The sequence below is a fragment of the Fukomys damarensis genome, unplaced genomic scaffold (genome assembly GCF_012274545.1).
Source record: "Fukomys damarensis isolate Sample0158 unplaced genomic scaffold, DMR_v1.0_HiC HiC_scaffold_33, whole genome shotgun sequence".
In the NCBI taxonomy this organism is placed as follows: domain Eukaryota; kingdom Metazoa; phylum Chordata; class Mammalia; order Rodentia; family Bathyergidae; genus Fukomys; species Fukomys damarensis.
The window spans coordinates 4662511-4671293 of record NW_022900945.1 but is presented as its reverse complement, the minus strand read 5'-3'; the positions used below and the strand labels follow the sequence as shown (position 1 = coordinate 4671293).

General features: G+C 55.7%; 1 protein-coding gene across 1 annotated transcript in view; it reads right to left on the bottom strand.

Moving 5' to 3' along the window:
* The window catches only part of Il12rb2 (interleukin 12 receptor subunit beta 2), a 46625-nt gene that overhangs the window by 1405 nt on the left and 36437 nt on the right, over window positions 1–8783 (bottom strand). Inside the window, exons 13-21 of the mRNA XM_033758303.1 lie at window positions 8679–8778; window positions 6145–6243; window positions 5621–6052; window positions 3988–4319; window positions 3526–3632; window positions 3288–3440; window positions 2806–2905; window positions 600–740; window positions 22–102 (exon numbers count right to left, since the gene is read on the bottom strand). Coding sequence (XP_033614194.1) covers window positions 22–102; window positions 600–740; window positions 2806–2905; window positions 3288–3440; window positions 3526–3632; window positions 3988–4319; window positions 5621–6052; window positions 6145–6243; window positions 8679–8778 — 1545 coding nt within the window. The remainder of the gene's footprint in view (window positions 1–21; window positions 103–599; window positions 741–2805; window positions 2906–3287; window positions 3441–3525; window positions 3633–3987; window positions 4320–5620; window positions 6053–6144; window positions 6244–8678; window positions 8779–8783) is intronic.

Sequence of the window (8783 nt, the reverse complement as noted above, 5' to 3'; positions counted from 1 at the left end):
TGCGGTGGCACTGGGCAGGACCTCGTTGATGACCAGTGGCTCCGGCTCCTCCGGGGGACACTCAGCCGTCTGCGTCCCATCCACCGGCAGTGGTGTCATCTCCTGGGGGGAGGGGCCACAGCTGGAGGCGCAGGGACCCCAGGGCCCACCCTCTGCTGCCCGGGACTGCCGGAGTGTGGATCAGAGAAGCCGGCACACCTTTTCATCCCAGCACTGGGAGGCTGAGGCAGGAGGACCCCAAGCTCAAGCCCAGCCTGGAAACTATGGCAACTCAGTGAGATCCTGTCTCAAAATACAAAATAAAAAAAGCTGGGGAGGTGGCTGGGGTGATGGCCCAGGGTTCAGTACTTGGTACCAGAAAAACAAAACACTGGTTGGGAGGCAGAGGTGAGAGCCAGGCAGCCCCTGGAGGCCCACAGCAGGCAGTTTCTAGGCTGCATCGCTCTGCTCCTGCTCACTTAGAGCCTGGCCTGCCCCTGCCACTGCGAGCTGGAGAAGCAGGACTGAGGCTGCCAGTGCCTGGGTGCCATCTCTCTTCCCAAAGTCACGGCCGACTGGCGATTCCCGAGCCCCGGCCGCGCACAGGCTTCACACCTCACAGGGCCCTCGGGACCACGACCACCAGGCTTCATGGAGGCGGGAGGGGTCGGCGCTGGCAAGTAGAGGTCACACAAACAAGCAGGCTCAGAAACCCCGGTCCTCACCACTGACAAGTCCAGCTCCCATTCCTGACACAGACCCTGCAGAAATAGGGGAAGACTCTATCGCGGTCTGAGAAAAGCCTGTGACAAACCAGCAGCCAACATCCATCCGGTCACAGGAGAAACTGAATGCGCTCCCAGGCTCAGCAGCGAGACAAGGCTGAGTCCACTCTCCTGCTCTTCAGCACATACTCGAGACACTGGCCAGAGCGACCAGCAAGACAGAAAGAAACTAGATAAACAGCACGACGGGGTCCAACTGTCATTATCTGCAGGTGACACGGTACTTCTGCCTGTGACTAGAGCCCCCTACGCCTCATGGGGTCATGGCGGGGCTTTTCAGAGTTGGCTGGATCTACAGTGCGGGACTCTGCGATTGCTTCGTGGTGCACTGCTAGGCCCAAGGGCACCAGGATTAAGGGTGTGCATGCTGCCCACCCTAAGTGGCCTGGACAAAGAGGCACGGAGAGCTGTGGTCGTCCTTCACATGCTTTGGTGCCTTCTGCCCACCATGAACTGTTTCTCCTCTGCCATCCACCCTGCCTTGGAGCCAGCCTGCTATGACTGAACTAAATAAACCTTTCCTCCTTTAACTTTGTGTTGCAGCAGAGAAAAAACTAAGGCAATACTCTAAGTAGAAGAGCCCCAAACTCCACCAAAAGACTCCTAGAATTAATAGCCAAATTCAGTAGCACAGCAGGACACAAAGTCAATGCACAAAACTCAATAGCATTCCTATAAAACAGAAAATAAAGTCACCAGGAGAGAGATTAGGGAAACAACACCTTTCACAATAGCAACAGGAAAAGTGAACTACTTAAGAATTAACCTAGCCAAGGAAGTGAAAGACATCTGCAACAAAATGTAATACTCTGAAAAGGAGGTCAAAGAGGACATCAAAAATAGCGTGTGTATGTGTGTGTGGTACTGGGGACTGAACTCAGGACCTTCACACCAAGGTACATCTCCAGCCTCTTTTTTGAGAAAGGATCTTGCTAAGTTGCCCCGGCTGGGCTTGAACCTTTGATCCTCCTGCCTCAGCCTCTCAAGGACTGGGAATATAGGTGTGTGTCACCATGCCCAGCTCATTAATTTTTGCAAGATTAAAAAAATACATGTACATAATTTCCTTTAAAATGTTTTGAAGTTCTACAGGACTATACCATGATGACTGCCTGGCCTTAGTTCCCACCCTTCTCCCCAGAGCCAGCCAGCCCCCGGGTTTCCTGTACGTCCAGTGCAGGCTCAGGACACACTGGGTATCTGGAGGGAGTTCAGTGTGGTGCCATCTCCTTCCTTTTTTTGAGACTGAGTCTCCCTATGTAGCCCAGGCTGGCCCTAAATTCAGGCAACCCACCTGCCTCAGCCTCCTGAGTGCTAGAATTTCAGGTGTGTGCCACCACATCCGGCTTCCTATGGCTTCTCTTCACCACCTAGCTTCATGCCAAGATCCAGGGGCCACCAATGCCCATCTCTGGCCAAAACTGGCCACCGTGACCTGCTGTCCCACCACCCCATCCTCTGCAGCCCAGCCAGCCGTGAGACCCTCCATCCCACAGTGCAGTGGCTCCCAGCTTCCTGGAGAAGTCGCTGTTTCGTCTGTCTTTGGCTTTGGTCACCTCAGATCCGCGTGGGCCAGGGCAGGGCCGCCGCTTGGCCAGTGGCAAATGCACGTACCTTTTTAGGACTCACCAGGGACGATCAAAAATGCAGTGAAGGCTTGATTTTGAAAAGCAAGCGCACCTTAATAAAAGCCACACTGCCACCCAAGCGGGCAGCCCTCCCCTTGCTGTACCACACTCGTCCCCGTGCTGCCACTGTCCGCAGCAGCTCTGGTGTGCTCGCTCCTCAGTGTCTTCACCAGAGGTGATAAAACACAGTGACTGCTGCCGCCGACCTCCACCCAGTGGAAAAGGCAGCTCAGAGCGTCGTCCTCCCGTTACCAGGTCTGATGCCCCACGACTTCCAGCTCCCCGCAAAGTCAGGATGAGCAGAAAAGGGAAAGGTCTCTGGTCGGCTCAGGACGCCGAAGCAGCCAGGACAGAGCACCTAAAGACCCCGAGGAGCCGGGCACCCGGCGCAGGCCGTCACCGCCCCGTCTCACCTCCTCCAGCGGAAGCCTCTGGGCCCAGGTGCTGTTGGCCGGGTCCGGGACGCCAGGGCGGCACCACTGTGGCCTGAGCAGCGTCAGCAGCAGCAGTGCCCTGCAGAGACAGCAGGACTCGGGTCGGTCGCCCCGCACTGTGGACGCAGAGCCCACAGCCAGCGCAGCACCACCTGCTGTGAACGGAGCGGCACCGGCACAGGGAGCCGGGCCCCTCACTGCCTCAGCCTCCCAAGTGCTGGGATCACAAGGGCACCACGCTGGTGATGAGTATCTTCCTAGTGATCGATATCTCTGAGAATTTCCATTGGCTGGATGTGCAAGTGCACGACACATTTAGAATCCGTTCCTGTGCGGAATGTCTAAGCCTCATGCACACACTCAGAACTCTGACTCCACTGTGGCCAGAAGTCTGAACGACACATGTCCAGTGTCTCCTGGACCTGGCGGCCGCAGCACCTGAGGATGCAAGACCAACTCACTTTTGCCGGAAGAAGCGGGTGGAGAAGACGCCCACGGTGAGGACAGCCACACACGTGCTCACGGCCAGCACCGCTGTCCAGCCTGTTCCTCCTGCAATGGCAGCAGGCTCAGGCTGAGCAGGGACCTGCCGGCTGCTGGACAGGGACCCCGCCCTGCCCAGGGGGAGTGGGACCCAGGGACATTGCGACCTAATGTGGAGTCAGTGAGGTGACCCGAGCTGGGCCAGGGCCTGGAAACCGCGCCTCCTTCCCTGGGCAGGGCCAAATCCTGTCAGGGGCTATGGGCGACTCTGTTCCCTCAGCCACTGTGTCCTGTGTGCCACCTGCCATCTGGCCTGCCAGGAGCTGAGCGCAGAGACAAGGAGGATGTGGACACCTCTGTAATGAGCCACAAACAACGCGTGAGAGACAGGTGTGTGCCTGTGTGCCATACATGTAAGCATGTGGGCAGACAGCGGAGATCAGCACGGCAGCGGCCTCCCAGGGCCCAGAGAGGTCTGGAAAAAGATATCACTCCGAGGATCAGAGTTGGTGCCAGGCACAGTGGTGCATGCCTTATAAACCTGGCACTCGGGAGGCTGAGGCAGGAGGATCGCCATAAATTCAAGGTCATCTGGTGTATGGTAATTTCCTCCAGCAGCCCAGCAAAGCACTGCTCGAAGGAAGGAAGGGCTCTTCCTTGCCCACCAACTCCTCATACACAATCCTTGCTATTGCTCATGCTGGCGTGCGCCTCCTCGTGGTGTGAATGGTACTTAGGGATCACCAGTCCCGCCTGAGCCCTGTGCAGTGGAGGAAGAGCGGAGTAGGAGGGGAGGAGCACAGGGGCAGAGGAAGCACAGAGCACAGGTGGCGGCAGGAGGGGCGGAGGGAGGGGGCTGGGTCCGGGTTTACCCTGCAGGCTGAATTCCCTTTCATTTCCCCGTGGCCCCTCGCCCGCCTCTGTCACCGCCGTCATCCACAGCACATAGGTCACCCCGCGCCGCAGGCCGCTGAGCCGGAAGGAGCTCCGGGAGGGCCAGCTGGGGACTGCTGCACCCAGGGGAAGAAGAGGTGAAAGGAGTTGGTCCAAGACGAGCTTTCACTCAGTTTAGGTTTGGGTTTTTTTCTACCGGGGATCGAACTCAGGACCTCCTGCTTGCCAGGCAGGTGTGGTGCTGCTGAGCTGCATCCTGGCACTCATCTTAATTTTTTAATGATTCATCGAACTGGAAGTGAAAAAAGCATATTGCTTCTTAAGATAGTCCTAATTCATCAAGTCTTTCTACCAATCGTCTATTTACACGTTCGGTCTTGTTTTTTGAGAGAAGGCTGACCCTAACCCTAACCCTTGAACTCACTGTGTAGCCTAGGCTGGTCTTGAATTCACTGGGAACCCCCCTGCCTCAGCCTCCTGAGTGCTGCACTACACAGTGAGATTAAAAAAGAAAAAAAAATCAAAAACCAAAACAATAAACAAACCCTTACGTAGGGTTTAGGTTCATTAGATTTATAATAAAATTAAGTAGATTTTTCAATATCTACGAGAATGGTTTTGAGAAGCAAATAACCGACCCTAGTGACCTTTGTGGTTGTAACAGGCACCTTGGTTTAAATTCTGCAAAAATGAAAATCGGGGCAAATTTCACATGGAGAATTCCAAATGGCCATGAAGAGGTCACCTGGTTCATCAGCCGTGGGGTGCATTCAGAACTGAGTCACCCGAGAGGCACCAAGGGAGCAGTTGCGTCTCTGACGCCCCTTATCTGGGGCAGATGAGTTAAGGAATGCCTGGAGGCCTCACGGTGGAATACTACGGAGCCGTTACCAAGCGAGGCAGGGCCACGCGGGTTACCAGGGAACGCTCTCCAGGGCGACCGCGGGGCACAGGCAAGGCGGAGATTGGACTACAAAAAAGGTTCCCAATATATTCTTTATGTGCGTTCATTTCTTTTTCTGGAAGAACAGAGAACTGCTGAAAACCTAAGTGCCAAGAAAATGTGTTTCTGACCTATTTCAATTTTTTTTTTAGCCAGGTGCAGGTAATAGTTGCAAAATAACAAGTTAACCAGCATCAAAAGTCAGAGCTTTCGGAGGAGGACGGTCGGCTCCCCTGTGACTGGGAAAGAAGACAAACCTGGGGTCTCCTGTGGTGTCTTCCTGGCACCTGGAGCCGAGTGGTGACTTTCCGGAGGGAACAGGTCTGTTCCTTTTTTTTTTTTTTTTTTTTTTTTTTGTTTGGAGACAGGGTCTCACTATGTAGTTGAGACTGATCTGGAACTCACTATGTAGCCCAGGCTGGTCTCGAACTCACAGCCTCCTGCCTCAGCCTCCCGAGTACTGGGATCACAGGCCTGCACCACCATGCCCGCCCGTCCCTTCTTTGTGTATGATAAATTCTGGAAGAAAGCCAACTGCTTGCGAAATAAAGCAGTCAGGCCGGGAGGGGGCGCAGGGCGGCTCAAAATCGTGTATGGGCGACCCGCTGGCCTCATCCGACCTCTGGGCGTCATGGGACCCGGCTGCTCCCACGCAGCTACTGGAAGGCGGGCGTTCCCGGCGTGTGGGCGAGAACTCCGTGCACACACACACCCACACACGCGCGACACACACGCATGCACATATACCCTGGAGTTGCGGCGGGGTGCTGGAGCCCCGTTCCCGCCAGTAGATCCGGAGGTGCAGGACGCAGCCCACCTGCTCCCTCGCCGGCTGGGGGCTCCAGGACACCGAGACGACCGCCCCATCCTCGCTGATGGCCTCGATGCGGGGGCCGCTCACCGGCGCTGGGAAGAGAGCAGGGCGGCCCCGTCCGCCGTCAGCCTCCGGCCAGGTCCACCCAGAGCGTAGCCCAGTGGAAGCCGCTGGCCCTGCTCACCTTTGTGCCCCGAGTCGCCCAGGACGGAGCTGCACCCGCCTCGGGTCCCCGACAGCGCGTACACGCGGATCTCGTAACACACGTAGGGCTCCACGCTCTCTGCAAGCAAAGTTGCTCGGGTCACAGCTGGGCGTGAGGCCCACGAGCCACGGCAGGAAGCAGAGGTCGCCACTACGCTCCAGGTGTTGCCTGTCTTTTTTTCCTGTGGTACTGCGGATTGGACCCAGGGCCTTGGCAGTGAGCTACATCTACAGCCCTGTTTGCATTTCTTATCCGATAAGAAGCCCAGGCTGAGTTTGAACTTGTCATTCGCCTGCCTCACCCTCCCAGAGCGCCTGGGACCACGGTCGTGTGTCGCCACACCTGGATTCTTGCCTTTGGAGATGGCTCAATTATGGCTCAGCCCAGGGGCAGTGAACCTTTCAGAGCTTCTGATGAGAACAGACACACGTGTGCCACAGGTTCGCCACCACTGGCAGAGATAAAGGGAAGAGCTGCGTTACAACTTAGTAATGCCCACCTGTGCGCAGGAGGGACGTCCCGTCCCCCACAACCTAAATGAGGAGGGGTTTGTTGGGCTCGCGGTTTAGCCCAGCGTCTCCAAGGCACAGGGCAGGGCACTGGGCAGGGCTGGGCCAAAGCCGTCCCCCGCAAGGAGCATGGGAAGCAGAGCGAGGGGAGGGGCAGGGAGGGTGATGAGCCCGTCCAGGCCCCGCCCCCGAAAACGCCCCCTTCGGGACGGGTCCGCCCCCAGCTCTAGTACCGCCCCCCAACCAAAGCCCGCCTATGAGCACGGGAGGCTCCTGGACCTGTAGATCTGAATTCTCAGTTCATGGTGAGCGGAACTTTACTTCATTTTTCTCTCTTTTCTTTTTTTGTTTTTTTGAGGCAAGGTCTCTCTTCGTAGCCCAGGCTGGCCCTGAACTCACAGTGATCCTCGTGCCTCAGCCTCCCAAGTGCTGGAATTACAGGTGTGTGCCACCACACCGGGCTCTTCACTTCATTTTTTAAGCGTTTATTTCCAGAATAAAGCAGCTACCTAAACTGAGAGCTGGCCGAATGTTTCCAAGCAGGAAAACCGCCATCAAGTTAATTTTACTAGCTACAAAATTATTTTTGCTCAAATGCATAATTCTAAACTACTTTAAGAGACTCTGCCTTCCTGAGTGTGGAGAAGTCTCCCTTCTCATGTTTCGGGTGTTTGTAAAGCACTCTAGAACTTCAAAGGAAGAGCCCACGGGAATGCAATTCTAACGGCCCCCAGGGCGGGCATGGCCTTGCTGTCGCTTTGCCGTTTGGAAGATGCTGTCGGCTGTCCTGTCAGAGGCATCAAGGCTGCTTCTCAACACGGGTACCTCCTTGTCACTTTCACTCAGCCTTCGCCTTGCTCTCCACAGCAGCAAGGAAGCACATTTACTATGTTGTTGTTTTGGTGGTTGGTTGGTTTTCTTTGCCTTTTTTTTTTTGAGAGACGGTCTCACTATGCTGCCCAGGCTGGTCTTGAACTCCTGGACTCAAGCTACCCTCCTGCCTCAGTCTACTCGGTAGCTGAGACCAGAGGCACCCCGTTTCTATTTGTATCAGAACAGACCACAGCCACCCCAAACCAAGTATCCCCAGCCTGCCCCATCTGGAATTCCCTGCTGCTGGCTGATGGTTTCCGGAGGAGCAGTTCTGGACCCCTGGGTGAGCCACCAGGCAGTGTGTGCCTGAAGGGCACGGTGAGGACAGAACCCACTAGGACCTGGGATCCCGACAGTGACCCTGTGCCTCCAGCTCTGTGCAGGTGGGGCCTCCTTCTCTGTGTGTGTGGACTCTGTCAGGACACAACTGGGAGCTGAGCTTGAAAGCCTGTTACACTTTTAGCTCCCTCCATGTGTTTCACAGTAATGATATGATCGCCAAACCATCAAGCAGGCACTGTTTAAGATGTTTTCAATATATCACTGAGTCCTCGCAATATCACAATGAATAGGTAACACTGTCATTTTTCAGATGAGGACACTGAGTTAAGGCACAAGAGTTAAGTAATTTAGCTAGGTGTGGTGTGCACATGTGTAATTCCAGCACTCAGGAGGCTGAGGCAGGAGGATCGTCCTGTGGCTAAGGTGGTGTTTTCTGCTCTGCCATGCCTTTTTGTTTATTTTTTATTTTTATTTTTTTTGCGACAGGGTCTCACTGTGTGGTCCAGGCTGGCCTTGAACTCATTATGTAATCCATCCAGGCTGGCTTCAAACTCGCTGTGATCCTCTCCTCAGCATCCTGAGTGCTGGGACTAGGTGTGTGTGCTGCCACACCGGGCTTTTTTCCCCTCTTTTTGTAGTGCTAGGGACAGGAGCCCACCCCGTGCGCGGCAAGCTCCACCCCAGCACTGCACGCTTAGCCGCGTGGTGCTGCCGGATGGACTCTAGGACGTCACTGTCCATCGTGGTGCCAGGTTGTCAATCTCCTGTGTAACTAAAGCCGGGCCCTGGGTCCCCGCCTGCAGTGCCCTGAGCGAACACGACCCCCTCGGAGCAAGGTGACATTGGTACCTGGGATGACAGCGGACCTGCTGGAGGCGGGGATCCGCAGCCAGTTCAGCGGGGCCTGCAGGCTGCGTCCAGGCAGCGCCGTCCACTCCACCAGGTACTGCTGCA